This window comes from Cherax quadricarinatus, chromosome 54 (genome assembly GCF_038502225.1).
Source record: "Cherax quadricarinatus isolate ZL_2023a chromosome 54, ASM3850222v1, whole genome shotgun sequence".
Lineage (NCBI taxonomy): Eukaryota > Metazoa > Arthropoda > Malacostraca > Decapoda > Parastacidae > Cherax > Cherax quadricarinatus.
Window position 1 is genome coordinate 27,624,718 of NC_091345.1, and position 18,479 is coordinate 27,643,196.

Here is an 18,479-nt window from a genome sequence, read left to right on the forward strand (position 1 = left end):
GGCTCAAGGGTTCTGGTCTTCTTTTGATGACTTAATTTCTTCAATAGCCTGGGTTGCGATGAGTTTGTCCAGTCGTTTAAGGAACACAGTTCTCTTTGCCTTCAAAGCTGGGGAAGTCTTGACTTGAAATCCTCATTGATTGTAGCATCAGTGGGGATAAGTTTTTTGGCTTCGTTGTCGTCAGAGCGGGCAGACTACAACGAAAGCCTCTTGGAGTGATAGAATCACATTACATTGGACCTGCAGTATGCCACTAATGGCAGCTGCAAGTGCTAGTTTGCATGAGTCATTGACTGTGATAAATGGTTTAAAACCGACAAGTTGAAGATTGAGACACTTGTGCAACATATGGGAATCTTTATTGATTCCCATATGGACTGAACACACCGACTCCAGGCTGAGGGACTGATTACCTCAAACTCCACCTCTCGTTATACCCTCCTGATTTGTATTGGACTGATGAAGCCACTGTGTGGCAAAACGTTTCTTCAATAAAGATTCCCATGTGTTGCATAAGTACCTCAATCTTCAACTTGTCAGTTTTAAACCATTTATCACATCTGTCAGACACTGCAGCATCATGGGATCTTGATACAAAGAATTCTTCAACCTTTGGACAAAGACCTACTTTGACTAGTGGATGGTAGCACTATAACCCCGCCTCCTCCTGCTTCACCTCGCCTGACTACAGTGTATAAGCCACTTCTACATCCCTCTGCTGCACTTTCTACAAGATTTATGGACTGAACACATTGACTCCAGGCTGAGGGACTGATTACCTCAAACTCCTCCTCTCCTTACACCCTTCTGATTTATATTGGACTGATGAAGCCAGTGTGTGGCGAACCATTTCTTCAGTAAAGATTCCCATGTGTTGTATAAGTGTCTCAATCTTCGGCGAGTCATTGATTGTCCCACTTCTCAGTTTGTTCTTCACACGGTTTGAGAAATGCATCTTGGAAGATGCCGTCAAATGCAGAAGTAAAAGTTCCCCTCCCCAACTGGGATAGCAGGGATATGATGTGTGATGTACTACTACTAACAACTACTACTACAACTACTATAATATTACTACTCCCTCCTCTTCCCAGTCTACCTCTTCTGCCCCATCCCTTCCCCCTCCTTGTATATAGAGTAGCTCCCTTCCCTTCACACTTCTCTGAGTGACTAGTTAATGGTCTAAGCCAGATTGAAACATTGTCATAAGTTTCAAGTCTAATACATGTGAGTTATTTGTGTTCTTATCTGATTTGATGTCTTTATATAATGGTTTGCTAAAGAGACTAGCTAATGGTTTACTAAGTTCCTCCTTGCATTCCTTTTTAACCCTTGAAAAAAATGTTAAGTCCTTGTAACTTGTTTGATTTTAACCACTCTATTGAGGACCTTGCCACCAGGACTTTGATCTTGCATGATTTATTCTCATTCTGACCTGTAAAATTAATGATTTCTGGGATTTCATTTGTGTCCTCTTGTGTAAAAACAAAAGGAAATAAATGTTAAGAATTGTACACTAACTGTGACCTGACCAATCTTTTCCCTTCTCTCTCAGTGACACAGCAACGTGTAATTACAGTGAAATTATTGGGTACCAGCCTTCATGTGTGTGCTTTTAACTATTTTTCCTATAGTTACACCATCATAAATGAAAATCACATTATCGAGAAATTGCTGCATTTCTCCAGTCATCTTATAGCAAAAATGCTCTGAAAGATCACGTCATAATCGACTATCTATTGTAATTACCTTGATCCAGCTACCTTGCCACATTAATGAGGTGTAGCTAGAATTTCTAGAAAATTTCTCTGGGGTATTGCTGTCTATCAGTATTTTCAAAATACAGTGGAGCCTTGACTTACGAGTGTCCCAAGGTACGAGTTTTTTGAGATACGAGCCCCATCCCTGGGTCAATTTTTTGCTCTGGAGATACGAGCCCCATCCCTGGGTCAATTTTTTGCTCTGGAGATACGAGCCCCATCCCTGGGTCAATTTTTTGCTCTGGAGATACGAGCCAGCTACCTTTTCCCCCCCCCCACATCCCCCTCACCCCAAAACCTGGACACGTTGCTAGTTTATCTATGATTTCATGCTTTAATTCCATGGAAATTGTTCTCTTTTTCTTCTCAGCACTGTCCTTTACACTTACAATCTTAGGACCCATGCTTAGAAAAACAAAATTTGGCCAAATGACTGTCAAAAATGTAAGCAAGCATGAGAGAACTGCTCCCACAGCAAGGTAAACAGCGCACTGAGTTGGTGGCATTTGTTACTATAATAATAATTATTATTACTAGTATTATTATTATTTATTTAGGTAACTAGAGCACAGATCCAATTCCCTAGATCAAGAGCCCCTCACCAGCCTCAAGGTTCCTTTACACTGGTGAGGGGCTCTTGATCTAGGGAATTGAATCTGTGTTTCAGTTCCCTAAATTAATAATAATAATTATAATAATGATAGAGCTTCAGCTCCCTAAATTAATAACAACAATAATAGTAATAATAATAATATGATACTACTAATAATAATGTATTATTATTATTCTTTCTTTCTTTCAACACACCGGCCGTATCCCACTGAGGCGGGGTGGCCCTAAAGGAAAAACGAAAGTTTCTCCTTTTACATTTAGTAATATATACAGGAGAAGGGGTTACTAGCCCAACTTGCTCCCAGCATTTTAGTCACCTCTTACAACACGCATGGCTTACAGAGGAAGAATTCTGTTCCACTTCCCCATGGAGGTAAGAGGAAATAAACAAGAACAAGAACTAGAAAGAAAATAGAAGAAAACCCAAAGGGGTGTGTATATATGTGCTTGTACATGTATGTGTAGTGTGGCCTAAGTGTAAGTAGAAGTAGCAAGACGTACCTGAAATCTTGTATGTGTATGAGACAGAAAAAAAGACACCAGCAATCCTACCATCATGTGAAACAGTTACAGGCTTCAGTTTTATACTCACTTGGCAGGACGGTAGTACCTCCCTGGGTGGTTGCAGCAGCAGCAACGGTATCCTACCAGCTCTTCTTTCTCAAAAAAACATCGCTCATCAAAACTTGTGATGGCCTAAGTGAAAGTTCAACTACATGAACCCACGTAGACCACAACATGACCCAAGAATACTAAGAAAGTAACCCAAATCTTGACAAAATTAGAAGATCTAAGGAAGACAGCCCTGCTAACCCAAACACTGCCTCCGCTGCCAGACAACCACTTAACCCAAGCTCCGAGAAAACAAGCCTTCTCCTCCATTGCTACACAGTATCTACTTCAGTGATACTATGAAAGGATATCGCAGAAGAAACAACACCAGTAATAATAGAATAACAGCAAGGACCCTAGAACTCAACTTGTCTACCCAGCAGGACGCCGGTGTATCATCAACCCCCCTCACCACCGCCACCCAGGGAACAACAACAACAACAACAACAAACATGGCTGACTCCCCCTCCAACTCCACTCCCTTCAAAAGGATTCACCCATGATAACTCAGGTATGATTATTCCTGACAATATCAAGGACTACATCGTTGCTCTAGAAAATGAAATCAAAGATATCAAAGCAACACTCGAGCGACGAGAATCCGAGATAACCAACCTCGAGAACAAGATCCAAAACCTTGAAGAGAAGATTACATCGGGAAGTGTTGACACAGAAAATACTCTAAAAGCAGCTATAGCTAGTCACACTGAGCAAATAACAACAATAAATATGAAGGTTGAAGAAGCAATCAAGGACTGGAATCAGAACATGCACACTCGACTAAATGAATACCTTGATTTCCAAGATGACAAAACTGAACAAGATAAGTTGTCTGATGCAGTTATAATAAACAGTCCACACATTCCTAGTGACATAACACAAGCACAGTGCAAAGAAACTGCTATCAGGATAATACAGAACCACGTACAAGTCATCGTGCAAAACAATGAAATCAAAGAAACACATTTGCTAGGAAAACCAGGAAGTAAACACAGTATAATGATCCGACTTCATTCATACGATAAAAGAAAGGACCTAATTAAATCAGCAATTACAATGAAAAATGGAGTGTACATAAATGAGTGTCTAACAAAAAAACGTCAAAACCTTCTGTTCAGGCTGAGAAAACTTAAACAGGAAAACAAAATACATCAGTGTTTCACGTGAGATGGGAAAATACTAGTAAGGAAAACATCAACAGGACAACAATATACCATCTCAAACGAACATGATTTCTCTACCTTCCTTAGAAAAGCTGACATTTCTGTAACAGATTAGATAAGTGCCCTTAATACATATATACGTGTGGTGCATATAGTGTACCTTACTATTATATTGTGCATTATTATTTTTATTATTTTTCATCACTTGCTAATGCCAACTACCTCCAATACTCTATACTTCTTTCTTACTGCTATTAATTGCTCATAATTTTAAATTACAAGTCAAATCTTACTCCAAATTAATAATATTCATTATTCTTACCTGTCCATTTAATTTTGTTTATCACTACTTGTTTTTTAGTCACTTTTCATTGTGTATGCAATTAGTGTATATTCCAATTACTTTTTTGCAAGTACCAAAACTATCTTTTGCTAGCTAGTACCAACTACCTCATTTTTTTTTTACTTTTTATTGTGCAGTAAACTGCTCAATTTATTTAATATTACAAATCAGATCTTACTCCTAAACCAATATTATTTCATAGTGACCATCTGTCCATTTAACTTTGTTTACCATTACTTAATTTTAGTCCCTTATATATTTTCTCCTTTATTTTAGCTTTATATAACTACCCTAGTTTATATATTCACAATTGTTAAAATAATCAAGGTGCTATTCTCAGGTGCTAAAGTAGAATAAGTTCACAATTTTGCCATTATATTCCAAAGCTCATTTATTTGATTACCACTTTATTGTTCACCACAACTTATATTAGTCCCCTTTTATATTATAATTTTATACTATAATTCTAACTTGAAAGAATTACCTTTATAGTACTACCTACTATCATATTCCCAAGCTCCATTATTTGATCATCACTTTATTTGTATTAGTCCCTTTTATATTGTCTCCTTTATTTTAGCTTAAAAAAAAAAAAAAAAAACTATGCTCATTATTTTACATTTGTTAAATAATTCAGGTGCTATTTTTTAGCTTAAGACTATTTACTTTGTTTTATACTTAATTCTAACTATAGATTCACTACAAATCTTATGATTACAAGCATTGATCCTGATACCAACCTCTTATATAATGACTTAAATGAATCAAACAGTTACTGTAATTACTACACTGCAGAACAATCAAAGGCACTTCTCAGTGCCAACAACAACATAACTATCTTTAACTACAATATCAGATCTTTAAGCAAGCATTACGATGACCTCATAGCATTACTAAATTCCTTACATGCCAATATGTCCATCATTACACTAACTGAAACCTGGCTAAAGCCTGATAGTACAGATGTCTATGCCATTCCTGGTTACACAGCCATACACAACTGTAGGCCAGACCAACAAGGGGGTGGCACAGCCATATACTACTCAGACCAACTAGAATGTATCACTAATACAGTGGACCCCCGGTTAACGAACTTTTTTCATTCCAGTAGTATGTTCAGGTGCCAGTACTGACCGAATTTGTTCCCATAAGGAATATTGTGAAGTAGATTAGTCCATTTCAGACCCCCAAACATACACGTACAAACGCACTTACATAAATACACTTACATAATTGGTCGCATTTGGAGGTGATCGTTATGCGGGGGTCCACTGTACTTGCACAAGGGATGAACATGGGGAATATATAATAGCCAAATTCAAATCCAAATACCTACAAAACCTCTCACATTGATAAACATCTACAGAGTTCCACAGTCAAACATTAGCCAATTTAGTCAAAACCTAGGAAGTATGATAACTGATGCACGCATGAACAAAGATCACTTACTACTCTCAGGTGACTTCAATATAAATCTCCTGCAAGACCAGGACCCACACATTACTGAATTCACAAACACAATGAGTAACTGTATGTTGCTACCAACAGTAACAAAACCTACAAGAGTTACAGAGACTAGTGTTTCCCAACTTGACCACATCTGGACCAACACCATATCCCCTTTAAAATCAGGCATAATTACAGATAATACCACAGACAAATTTCAACAAATTTTGTTGAAAATAAGAAAAAGTTTTGGAGTGAGATTAACAAGTTAAGAAAGCCTAGAGAACAAATGGATTTGTCAGTTAAAAATAGGAGAGGAGAGTTATTAAATGGAGAGTTAGAGGTATTGGGAAGATGGAAGGAATATTTTGAGGAATTGTTAAATGTTGATGAAGATAGGGAAGCTGTGATTTCGTGTATAGGGCAAGGAGGAATAACATCTTGTAGGAGTGAGGAAGAGCCAGTTGTGAGTGTGGGGGAAGTTCGTGAGGCAGTAGGTAAAATGAAAGGGGGTAAGGCAGCCGGGATTGATGGGATAAAGATAGAAATGTTAAAAGCAGGTGGGGATATAGTTTTGGAGTGGTTGGTGCAATTATTTAATAAATGTATGGAAGAGGGTAAGGTACCTAGGGATTGGCAGAGAGCATGCATAGTTCCTTTGTATAAAGGCAAAGGGGATAAAAGAGAGTGCAAAAATTATAGGGGGATAAGTCTGTTGAGTGTACCTGGTAAAGTGTATGGTAGAGTTATAATTGAAAGAATTAAGAGTAAGACGGAGAATAGGATAGCAGATGAACAAGGAGGCTTTAGGAAAGGTAGGGGGTGTGTGGACCAGGTGTTTACAGTGAAACATATAAGTGAACAGTATTTGGATAAGGCTAAAGAGGTGTTTGTGGCATTTATGGATTTGGAAAAGGCGTATGACAGGGTGGATAGGGGGGCAATGTGGCAGATGTTGCAAGTGTATGGTGTAGGAGGTAGGTTACTGAAAGCAGTGAAGAGTTTTTACGAGGATAGTGAGGCTCAAGTTAGAGTATGTAGGAAAGAGGGAAATTTTTTCCCAGTAAAAGTAGGCCTTAGACAAGGATGTGTGATGTCACCGTGGTTGTTTAATATATTTATAGATGGGGTTGTAAGAGAAGTAAATGCGAGGGTCTTGGCAAGAGGCGTGGAGTTAAAAGATAAAGAATCACACACAAAGTGGGAGTTGTCACAGCTGCTCTTTGCTGATGACACTGTGCTCTTGGGAGATTCTGAAGAGAAGTTGCAGAGATTGGTGGATGAATTTGGTAGGGTGTGCAAAAGAAGGAAATTAAAGGTGAATACAGGAAAGAGTAAGGTTATGAGGATAACAAAAAGATTAGGTGATGAAAGATTGAATATCAGATTGGAGGGAGAGAGTATGGAGGAGGTGAACGTATTCAGATATTTGGGAGTGGACGTGTCAGCGGATGGGTCTATGAAAGATGAGGTGAATCATAGAATTGATGAGGGAAAAAGAGTGAGTGGTGCACTTAGGAGTCTGTGGAGACAAAGAACTTTGTCCTTGGAGGCAAAGAGGGGAATGTATGAGAGTATAGTTTTACCAACGCTCTTATATGGGTGTGAAGCGTGGGTGATGAATGTTGCAGCGAGGAGAAGGCTGGAGGCAGTGGAGATGTCATGTCTGAGGGCAATGTGTGGTGTGAATATAATGCAGAGAATTCGTAGTTTGGAAGTTAGGAGGAGGTGCGGGATTACCAAAACTGTTGTCCAGAGGGCTGAGGAAGGGTTGTTGAGGTGGTTCGGACATGTAGAGAGAATGGAGCGAAACAGAATGACTTCAAGAGTGTATCAGTCTGTAGTGGAAGGAAGGCGGGGTAGGGGTCGGCCTAGGAAGGGTTGGAGGGAGGGGGTAAAGGAGGTTTTGTGTGCGAGGGGCTTGGACTTCCAGCAGGCATGCGTGAGCGTGTTTGATAGGAGTGAATGGAGACAAATGGTTTTTAATACTTGACGTGCTGTTGGAGTGTGAGCAAAGTAACATTTATGAAGGGATTCAGGGAAACCGGCAGGCCGGACTTGAGTCCTGGAGATGGGAAGTACAGTGCCTGCACTCTGAAGGAGGGGTGTTAATGTTGCAGTTTAAAAACTGTAGTGTAAAGCACCCTTCTGGCAAGACAGTGATGGAGTGAATGATGGTGAAAGTTTTTCTTTTTCGGGCCACCCTGCCTTGGTGGGAATCGGCCGGTGTGATAATATAATATAAAACCACAGACCACTACCCTACTTTCCTCATAACAACTCTTGGTAAACTACCCCAAGACACTACTAAAGTCACCTTCAGACTTCACAATGAGGCAGCCATTAATAACTTCACAACAGCAGTAGCAAACATTGACTGGCACACTGAGCTAGAAATCTATACAGATATTGACGAATGTATTAATAATTTTCTAAATAAGACCCAATACCTCTATAACAAGCACTGCCCTAAAAAAACTAAACAGATGACAGCTAAGAGACTGAACAGTCCCTGGCTAACACCCAGCATTCTCAAATCCATAAATACAAAACACCAATATGAAAAACAGTACAGAATGGGTCACATAACCAGAGACCAAACAAAACGTTACTCGTCAATCCTAACCAGCCTGATAAGAAGGGCAAAAAAATTGTATTATGAGAACAGATTATCCAACTTACGAGGTGATATAAAAAAGACCTGGAAAACCCTATCAGAAATTCTGGGAACAAAACAGATATCACGAAATAGCGAAATAAAATTAGCAAAATCAGATGAACCCCAACTCCCACCAACAGAAACAGCAAACAGACTCAACGATTTCTTCTCCACTATAGGACAAAACCTTGCCAATAAAATCCCAAGCTCAGATACCCCACCAAATGACTACCTCACCGGCAACTACCCGAACACACTGTTCCTAGCTCCGCACTAAAAAACAAGGCAGGAGATTTAAATACCTTACCACCCTTTATATACAAAAAAGTGTCACGAGTGCTATCACCAATCATTGCAACACACTTTAACAAATCCATTGAATCCTTCACCTTCCCTACAGTACTCAAAATAGCAAGGGTCACCCCGATCCACAAAGGAGGAGACCAAACTGAGTTGAATAACTATAGGCCAATATCCAACTTACACCCTCTCTCAAAAATCTTCGAAAAATTAATTCATAAACGAATCTACTCCTACCTTATCTCCCAAAACATACTCAACCCCTGCCAATTTGGATTCAGGCCTAATAAAAATACTAATGATGCTATTATACACATGCTAGAACATATATACACTGCAATAGAGAAAAAAGAAGTCCCACTGGGGATCTTCATTGACTTAAGTAAAGCTTTTGATACAGTTGACCATGACTTGCTCCACGTAAAATTGTCACACTATGGTATAAGAGGGCACTCCCTCAACTACCTCAAGTCATACCTCAGCAACAGAAGCCAATATGTGTACGCAAATGGGGCAAACTCTTCTGCACAACCAATTACAGTTGGTGTCCCACAGGGAAGTGTCCTTGGCCCTCTTCTCTTTCTCCTATACATAAATGACCTACCAAATGCTTCGCAATTACTCAAACCCACACTATTTGCAGATGACACTACATACATCTTCTCCCACCCGAGCCCAGTCACGCTAGCCAATACTGTAAATACCGAATTACAGAAAATATCTACCTGGATGAGGACTAACAAACTTACACTAAACATTGACAAAAACTGTTTCATTCAGTTTGGTAACAGAGCTACAGATGTCCCTCTTAACGTAATGATAAACGGATCACCTATCACAAAGCTAACAGAGGGAAAATTCTTAGGAATCCACCTTGATAATAGACTCAAATTTCATACACATATACGACAAATTTCTAAGAAAATTTCCAAGACTGTAGGCATACTATCGAAGATACGGTACTATGCTCTACAGTCAGCCCTCCTGGCCCTATATCACTCTCTTATTTACCCCTATCTCACCTATGGAATTTGTGCATGGGGCTCAACAACAATTAACCATCTCAGACCACTAATTACCCAACAAAAGGCTGCAGTTAGAATGATAACAAATTCTCACTACAGGCAGCACACTCCACCAATTTTCAATACACTAAACCTACTCACCATACAAAACATCCATACTTATTACTGCACCTATTACATACATAGAACACTTAACTCTGATATTAACCCTCCCCTCAAACATCTCCTTGCCAACCTCAACAGAACACATGACCATAACACAAGGCACAGATCACTCTTTGATGTTCCTCGTGTCCATCTCACACTATGCAAAGACTCAATGCACATAAAAGGCCCTAAAATCTGGAATTCATTACCTGTAAATATAAAAGAAACACTACCTGTTTATAAATTCAAGTCTCTTCTTAAAGATCACTTACTCACCCAAAACCAAATAAATACTGAATAACTGAACCTGATAAATTGTATATCTTAAATGTTTCTCACAGTTATATCACATAAATGTTAAACCTAAAAACCCAATCTAACTTTATTATTTTTTAAATACACTACCTAACAGAATACTCCATACGACTGAATGTACAACAATGCATGCAACCATATGACCTGTCTTTGTAATACTCACTTGTGCTTTATAGTAATCTGTTTACATTAATGTTTTATCACTGATTTCATCATTGCTTAGTTAATCTTAAGTTAATTTTAAGCCAGCCCGTAATGCTATGCATAGTATAAGTGGCTTTGGCATGCTGCTCTTATCTGTATTTTTTTGTACCTCTGTATGTGTGCTCAAATTGTTAATAAATAAATAAATAAATAAATAAATAAAATTATTATTATTATTATTATAATAAAGCTTCAGTTCCCTAAATTAATAATAATAATAATAATACATATTATGTACGTAATAATAATTCAGATTGCTTCCACTGGTTGGCACAGTTGATGGCACAGCAGTTCTCTCATGCTTGTTTGCATTTTTTACAGTCATTTGGTCAATTTTCTTTTTTCTAACCATGGAGCCTAAGAAAATAAGTGCAAAGGACAGTGCTGAGAAGAAAAAAATGATGATTTCCATGGACTTAGCCAGGCAAAACATCATGCACCGCACCCTCAACATCCCTCACCCTCAACATCCCCCATCCTCAGCATCCCCCATCCTCAGCATCCCTCACCCTCAACATCCCCCACCCTCAGTATCCCCCACCCACACTTTATATAAACAGTTTTTATAAGACATTTCTTATTTATAAATATATTGTTTCAGCATTTTCATTAGAATACTAGTGATCTATTGCAGTTAGCCTCAAAAATACTCCATTTTCTCTTACATTGAGAGCATGGGAAGATACTATAGTCAAATTGGGACAGAAATGGCAGATGCTTCTGCCACTGCCTCTGCCACCGTATTATGGCCTATTTTATTAATTTTAAAGTATATATCATACTTCTATATGGAGAAAAAGAGAGAGGTTAAGAGAGTGGTGAAGCAATGTAAAAAGAGAGCAAACGAGAGAGTGGGTGAGATGTTATCAACAAATTTTGTTGAAAATAAGAAAAAGTTTTGGAGTGAGATTAACAAGTTAAGAAAGGCTAGAGAACAAATGGATTTGTCAGTTAAAAATAGGAGAGGAGAGTTATTAAATGGAGAGTTAGAGGTATTGGGGAGATGGAGGGAATATTTTGAGGAATTGTTAAATGTTGATGAAGATAGGGAAGCTGTGATTTCGTGTATAGGGCAAGGAGGAACAACGTCTTGTAGGAGTGAGGAAGAGCCAGTTGTGAGTGTGGGGGAAGTTCGTGAGGCAGTAGGTAAAATGAAAGGGGGTAAGGCAGCCGGGATTGATGGGATAAAGATAGAAATGTTAAAAGCAGGTGGGGATATAGTTTTGGAGTGGTTGGTGCAATTATTTAATAAATGTATGGAAGAGGGTAAGGTACCTAGGGATTGGCAGAGAGCATGCATAGTTCCTTTGTATAAAGGCAAAGGGGATAAAAGAGAGTGCAAAAATTATAGGGGGATAAGTCTGTTGAGTATACCTGGCAAAGTGTATGGTAGAGTTATTATTGAAAGAATTAAGAGTAAGACGGAGAATAGGATAGCAGATGAACAAGGAGGCTTTAGAAAAGGTAGGGGGTGTGTGGACCAGGTGTTTACAGTGAAACATATAAGTGAACAGTATTTAGATAAGGCTAAAGAGGTCTTTGTGGCATTTATGGATTTGGAAAAGGCGTATGACAGGGTGGATAGGGGGGCAATGTGGCAGATGTTGCAGGTGTATGGTGTAGGAGGTAGGTTACTGAAAGCAGTGAAGAGTTTTTACGAGGATAGTGAGGCTCAAGTTAGAGTATGTAGGAAAGAGGGAAATTATTTCCCAGTAAAAGTAGGCCTTAGACAAGGATGTGTGATGTCACCGTGGTTGTTTAATATATTTATAGATGGGGTTGTAAGAGAAGTAAATGCGAGGGTCTTGGCAAGAGGCGTGGAGTTAAAAGATAAAGAATCACACATAAAGTGGGAGTTGTCACAGTTGCTCTTTGCTGATGACACTGTGCTCTTGGGAGATTCTGAAGAGAAGTTGCAGAGATTGGTGGATGAATTTGGTAGGGTGTGCAAAAGAAGAAAATTGAAAGTGAATACAGGAAAGAGTAAGGTTATGAGGATAACAAAAAGATTAGGTGATGAAAGATTGGATATCAGATTGGAGGGAGAGAGTATGGAGGAGGTGAATGTATTCAGATATTTGGGAGTGGACGTGTCAGCGGATGGGTCTATGAAAGATGAGGTGAATCATAGAATTGATGAGGGGAAAAGGGTGAGTGGTGCACTTAGGAGTCTGTGGAGACAAAGAACTTTGTCCTTGGAGGCAAAGAGAGGAATGTATGAGAGTATAGTTTTACCAACGCTCTTATATGGGTGTGAAGCATGGGTGATGAATGTTGCAGCGAGGAGAAGGCTGGAGGCAGTGGAGATGTCATGTCTGAGAGCAATGTGTGGTGTGAATATAATGTTTGGAAGTTAGGAGGAGGTGCGGGATTACCAAAACTATTGTCCAGAGGGCTGAGGAAGGGTTGTTGAGGTGGTTCGGACATGTGGAGAGAATGGAGCGAAACAGAAGAACTTCAAGAGTGTATCAGTCTGTAGTGGAAGGAAGGCGGGGTAGGGGTCGGCCTAGGAAAGGTTGGAGGGAGGGGATAAAGGAGGTTTTGTGTGCGAGGGGCTTGGACTTCCAGCAGGCATGCGTGAGCGTGTTTGATAGGAGTGAATGGAGACAAATGGTTTTTAATACTTGACGTGCTGTTGGAGTGTGAGCAAAGTAACATTTATGAAGGGGTTCAGGGAAACCGGCAGGCCGGACTTGAGTCCTGGAGATGGGAAGTACAGTGCCTGCACTCTGAAGGAGGGGTGTTAATGTTGCAGTTTAAAAACTGTAGTGTAAAGCACCCTTCTGGCAAGACAGTGATGAAGTGAATGATGGTGAAAGGTTTTCTTTTTCGGGCCACCCTGCCTTGGTGGGAATCGGCCAGTGTGATAATAAAAAAAGAATAATCATGCTTCTGTGTTAATTATGTTGTTTATTATGTCATATTAGATGAACTGTGATAGATAAATAAGCCGTACAGTTGATAATAGGGTCATATTCAAGTATTTTTCTCATCTCTCCAGAGTGCAGGAACGAATTAATGGCTTTTCAATTAATTTAAATTAGGAAAATTAATTTGATATACGAGTAAATTGAGTTATGAGCTAGCTCCTGGAATGAATTAAACTTGTATGTCAAGGTTCCACTGTAGTGGTTATGAGGAGGTAATGAATATAGAGAATGAGAAATATGGATTTCAAGTGTAAATTAGAATTATTGTATTAAAATTTATGAGGTAGCAAATCTGTGGTGGAAGCCTGTCCTCTGACCAGCCTGGCTGGTGGTTACCCAAAAATATAACTGTATAGGGAAAACAAAACAAAAAAGATGAACCTGCTTCTCGCATCATTTATTCTTTTGACTTATTGTTACATTGCAGAAAAGATTGATGTGGATATGATGAGTGACACAGCATTATGATTGATTTTTCAGAAGGCTAGCAATATAACCTGTATAAAGAGCTATGTGCAATTTCACATGAATAGAAAAGATTTTACCTGGATCATTTTTTTTTTTTTTTTTGGTCAGTGAAAGATGATACATTGAATATTGATACAGTAACACATTAGTTACACAAGTAATTATGTTACTAACTCCACCGGGTCACCACAACATGATGGGGGATTTTTCGTGGATTGTATTTTAAAGATTCCTGACTCCCAAGCTCAGCTTGGGGCATTTCTGTATTCAGATTTCAGCATTGTATGATGCTGATGGATTTAGTTATTTTTCATGAATAAAATATAATTAGAAATATGCCATTGGAAAGTTAATCTGCAAGTCATTTCCATATTTTATTTTCCTTTCAGAAAAACATATTGATGGGATTGAGAATGGCAGTAGTATACAAGATTCCCCTAAGAAGAAGAAGACACTGAAGCTGCCTAAGAAGAAAAAGAAAAAGGAAAAGAAAGATAAAAAGGGTTCTAAGGCTGATGCTGATAAAGATATAGATGAAACTGAAGCAAGAGAGGTGAAGAAAAAGAAGAAAAAGAAATGGCTATTCTAATGTAATTTAACCTGTTGTTGTAGAGACTTATTATCAGTTAAACAGTCATTTAGCAATATTAACAATGGTTAGCAACACTTAGCAAAGTTTAGAAGAGATCACTTTAAATTATATGAAAATTTATTACAGTGGTATGTTGCTGCATCATCTGGTACAGTTATTCCAGTGTTGTATTGCTGCATCATCTGGTGGTGGTGTTCCAGTGGTATGTTGCTGCATCATCTGGTGGTGGTGTTCCAGTGTTGTGCTGCTGCTGCTGCATCATCTGGTGGTGGTGTTCCAGTGGTATGTTGCTGCATCATCTGGTGGTGGTGTTCCAGTGGTATGTTGCTGCATCATCTGGTACAGTTATTCCAGTGTTGTATTGCTGCATCATCTGGTGGTGGTGGTCCAGTGGTATGTTGCTGCATTATCTGGTACAGTTATTCCAGTGTTGTATTGCTGCATCATCTGGTGGTGGTGTTCCAGTGGTATGTTGCTGCATCATCTGGTACAGTTATTCCAGTGTTGTATTGCTGCATCATCTGGTGGTGGTGTTCCAGTGGTATGTTGCTGCATCATCTGGTACAGTTATTCCAGTGTTGTATTGCTGCATCATCTGGTGTTCCAGTGGTATGTTGCTGCATCATCTGGTACAGTTCCAGTGTTGTGCTGCTGCATCATGTGGTACAGTTGTTCCATCATCTGGTACAGTTGTTCCAGTGTTGTGCTGTTGCTGCATCATCTGGTACAGTTGTTCCAGTGTTGTACTGCTGCATCACCTGGTACAGTTGTTCCAGTGTTGTGCTACTGCATCATCTGGTACAGTTGTTCCAGTGTTGTGCTGCTGTGTCATCTGGTATACTTGTTCCAGTGTTATGCTATTTCTGCATCATCTGGTACAGTTGTTCCAGTTGATTGATGTTGGTTTGCTGGTACTTCTGGCCCGGGTCTTCTCCAGATGGCGACCTGGTGAATTGTTCCAGTGTTTTGCTGTTTTTGCATCTGATAGAGTGCCAGGCTGTGCTCTTGCTGCATCATCTGGTACAGTTGTTCCAGTGTTGTGCTTCTGCTGTATCATCTGGTACAGTTGTTCAAGAACACAAGTTTAGTCGTACTTAATATACATAATTTTTACTTCAGTCTACAAATTGTTAAAAATTTTTGAACTCACTAATGTTATCACTAGTGTTATTGTTAGTGGTGTTATCACTAGTAGTTTTATCACTTGTGTTACTACTTCTAGTGTTAACATGCTAGCGATAACACTGCTAGTGATATCACTAGTGGTGTTATCACTAACAGTGTTATCATTTGTATTGTTATCACTAGTAGTGTTATCACATACACTTGTTGAAGGATCAGTGTGCTCTTGATGGTCTACAGAGGGAGGTTCAGCAGTTCCAAGTTATAGGAAGAAAGAGACACTTGACTTGAAATATTTCCAGGACAAATTTCTCAATATATATATATATATATATATATATATATATATATATATATATATATATATATTTTATATATATATATATATTTTATATATATATACAGTGGACCCTCACATAACGATATTAATTGGTACCCAAGAACGAATATCGTTAAGCGAGTTTTTTAACGTTATCCGAGGGAAAATGTTAGTGTTAAAAGTATCGTTATGCGAATTTAACGTTATGTGATGCCAACATTATGCGAGGGTCCACTGTATATATATATATATAAATATATATATATATATAAATATATATATATATATATAAATATATATATATATATATATATATATATATAAATATATATATATATATACATATATGTATATATATATATACATATATCTATATATATATATATACATATATATATATATATATATATACATATATATATGTACATATATATATACATATATATATGTATATATATATATACATATATATATATATATATATATACATATATATATGTACATATATATATATATATATATATGTACATATATATATACATATATGTATATATACATATATATATGTACATATATATATATATACATATATGTACATATATATATATATACATATATATATGTACATATATATATATACATATATATATGTATATATATATATACATATATATATGTATATATATATATACATATATATATGTATATATATATATATACATATATATATGTATATATATATATACATATATATATGTATATATATATACATATATATATGTATATATATATATATATATATATATATGTATATACATATATATATGTATATATATACATATATATATATGTATATATATATATACATATATATATGTATATATATATACACACACACACAGTGGACCCCCAAGTTTCGTGATTAATCCGTTCCAGAGAGCCCGCCGAATATAGAAACCATTTTCCCCATAAGAAATAATGGAAATAAAATTAATCCGTTCCACACACCCAAAAATATTAAAATAAATTTTTTTTTTTTTCAAATTAAATAAAGATTTACATAATGAAAACAATCAGAAATCAAGTACATATATTTAAAAAAATAATAATAACATCACACTTACCTTTACTGAAGACTTCTGCGTGGATGGAAGACGGGAGGAGGGGATAGGAGGAAGGTGTACACTATTGCTTGGAAGGAGAATCTCCTTCCATTAGGACTTTAGGTAGCAAGTCCTTATCTGGGGTTACTTCCCTTCTTCTTTTAATGCCACTGGGAACAACTTGAGAGTCACTGGACCCCTGTCGCACAAAATATCTGTCCAGAGAGGTCTTTTTCTGGTGTTTCTTTAAGATTTCCCTGAAGTGGGACACAACACTGTCATTGTACATGTTGCAGATATGGCTTGGTCAGGGTGATACTTTTCAACAAAACTTTGCAACTCATTCCACACATGTCCTTAATCACTGAAGAAGGCACCTCATCCACTCCCTCTTCCTCCTCCTCTGAAGCAAGTTCCTCGGCTGTGGTCTGATGCTGTTCCAGTTGAAGCTCTTGCAGTTCGTCAGTGGTTAGCTCTTCCCTGTGGTCCTCCACCAACTCTTCCACATCCCCATCACTCACTTTATTTACAAAAGGGCTTGCACTAGCTTTCCTTGGGTCCATGATCACTTATTTAGCAGTTTCAAGCACAAAAAACAATGGATTATTATGAAATGTATTGTATGAACCCACGGGGTGATGGTCATGTGTTGGTAAACAATGGGAGACTGGCTTGGTGTGCGCTGTGATGGGCGGACGGGTACCGGATGGTCGCCGAAACACCAGTCTTTTCACGAAACTGGAAGCCAAATTTTTCCCCCCAAAAAATCGCTGAAGGTCAAATTTCACGAAAGTCGAGGCTGCCGAAACTTGGGGGTCCACTGTACGTATATATACATACTGTGTATGTATATATATATACATATATATATATATATATACATATATATATACATATATATACATACATATATATACATACATACATATATATATGTATATATATATATATACATATATATATATATATATACATATATATATACATATATATACATACATATATATACATACATACATACATACAAGCGTAGTTTTTTCTGAAACTTTAGAGATGTTTGCATCATGCTGATTCTTCGATTTTAAACATTGCAAACGCATGGAAAATTATTTATTTTATTATTTTTTAAATTATATATTTTTACTTGAAATTTTTTGTAGATTGTTTTTGGAGATTAATTAAAAATGTTAGCCACAAATATTTCATTTGTAATTTTGTATTTTTTTTTTTTTTGCATAATACGAAAAGGCTGAAAATGTAATAAGGAAGCACAAAATGTATTTTTCTCTTAATTGTGAGCACCATGTAAGATGAACTTTGTAGTTCTTAGACAATTTCTGATGTTCTTGTTAAGCATGTCAG

General features: G+C 37.5%; 1 protein-coding gene across 2 annotated transcripts in view; it reads left to right on the forward strand.

Moving 5' to 3' along the window:
• MICAL-like (protein) overlaps nt 1-14,645 on the forward strand; it is a 568,521-nt gene extending 553,876 nt beyond the window's left edge. For both annotated transcript variants that reach the window (XM_070096758.1, XM_070096757.1), the window contains one exon: nt 14,371-14,645. In XM_070096758.1, coding sequence (XP_069952859.1) covers nt 14,371-14,570 — 200 coding nt within the window. In that variant the 3' untranslated portion in view covers nt 14,571-14,645. The remainder of the gene's footprint in view (nt 1-14,370) is intronic.
• The last annotated feature ends 3,834 nt before the right edge of the window (nt 14,646-18,479 follow it).